The following is a 1,600-nucleotide window of genomic DNA, read 5'->3' on the forward strand; positions in this document are numbered from 1 at the left end:
GACAAAGGCTTGTCTTCTTCTTCTTCGGGCAAATTGTCATTTGGCTTCGCAATTTGTTTTGTTTCGCGCGCGTCTAATTCTTACAAGCTCTTTTTATTAAGCATTTTAAAGTTTTACCAATGGAAATTGATGAAATTTTAATTGAGGAAGTGCGCCAGCGCCCAGTAATATACGATTTGGGCCTGGAAGATTATAAAAATCTGCGAAAGAAGGACTTCGCCTGGAGGGAGGTCGCTTCAAATGTTCATTTAGACGGTAGGTGCTAAAAATTTAAGTATAATTTGTTTATCTTAATTGTTAAGTTAATTTATAGAGGCAATGTGCAAAAAGCGGTGGAAGGGGCTGCGAGACTGCTATAAACGCTGCAAAAGAATGGAGCAGTCCACATCAGGAAGCGGTGCTGAAACTCCTCGGCGTAAGTGGAGGTATTTGGAGGCGATGTCTTTCCTGGACAATGTTACAAGCACCAGAACGTAAGTACATGTACATTTATTTGTAAGCTAAAAAATACTGTTTTAAAAGTGTATTTATTATATTTGTTTTAGAACAATTGGAAGCATACCCGAGGAGCTTGTAGTTATTGACGAAGAAAGCCCCACAGCGGCAGAAACACCGCCGTCTAGTTCACGGGTACGAAAGGTAAGATTATTTTGATTTTGATTAGTTTCGTAGAAGTGGGTTTCCTACGTAGCTAGTGGCACTAGCGCCGGTCATCTTAAACTTTTCCAGTTGTTAACAGTGTCCAGTGTCGTCAGTGTCCAGAATTACAAATATAACTCGTATCGACCCTATCACCAGTGTCCAAAGTAACCATTTTGTGGATGTTGGTTGTTTCCTAATTGAGAATTTGTAATATACATATACATATGTAGGTACATATATGTATGTAAGTAAAAGGAATTTCGTCTGAATTGCTGCATATACTTTCCTCCGCTTGTTGTATAGAGAACTAACGAGCTAACCTTTTTTTGTTATATTCTTGTTTAAATACTAATATACATTTGCTTTTTCAAATAGGAAGACGAGCGGGACAAATTCGAGGCGTTGATCGACCTGGCGGCTTCAAGCATAACTCAAACTTGCTCCGAGTTCTGCGGGGAGAGGAAGGAGCAGGATAGCACCGAGCTACATTTTGTGAGTTTGGCCAAAAAGGTGAAAGAAGCCGGTTTGCCAACAAGTATAGTGAACCGGATTGAGGCCAAAGTTTCCGCTCTGGTATTCTCGGAAATAGAAGCTCACTCAGAAGCATTAGAAGCCCGATTTTATACCGAGTATATAGGTATGATTAGAGAATAATTTAATGTTTTGCTTCCCCTCTAATAATTTTCAAATTTATTTTTTCAGAATAAACTAAATAGCTAGGCGATATTTATGTGTACATACACAGTAAATATGCAAGTATATACAAACATATATACGTACGTAGTTTAGTATATGCGTGTATGTAAAAACATATTTGGAATGGAAAACTGAGCATGGATATATCTGTGCCACAAGTCATAACAGCCCAACTCGTTTTTAAATGTTTAACTCTCTTAAGTACATGAACCTTTTGTTTATAATTTAGTCCTGGACTGAAATTTTACAAATTTGCTAACTT

General features: G+C 37.8%; 1 protein-coding gene across 1 annotated transcript; it reads left to right on the plus strand.

Moving 5' to 3' along the window:
• Positions 1-55: 55 nt before the first annotated feature.
• LOC118757466 lies at positions 56-1,279 on the plus strand (the record flags this gene model as incomplete). Its single annotated transcript, XM_036492177.1, has 4 exons — positions 56-255; positions 314-473; positions 546-639; positions 1,018-1,279. Coding segments are annotated over exons 1-4 (652 nt in total), but the record flags the coding sequence as incomplete, so codon positions are not given.
• Positions 1,280-1,600: the final 321 nt, after the last annotated feature.

The sequence above is a fragment of the Rhagoletis pomonella genome, unplaced genomic scaffold (genome assembly GCF_013731165.1).
Source record: "Rhagoletis pomonella isolate Grant_MI unplaced genomic scaffold, Rhpom_1.0 Rhpom_scaffold_18297, whole genome shotgun sequence".
Lineage (NCBI taxonomy): Eukaryota > Metazoa > Arthropoda > Insecta > Diptera > Tephritidae > Rhagoletis > Rhagoletis pomonella.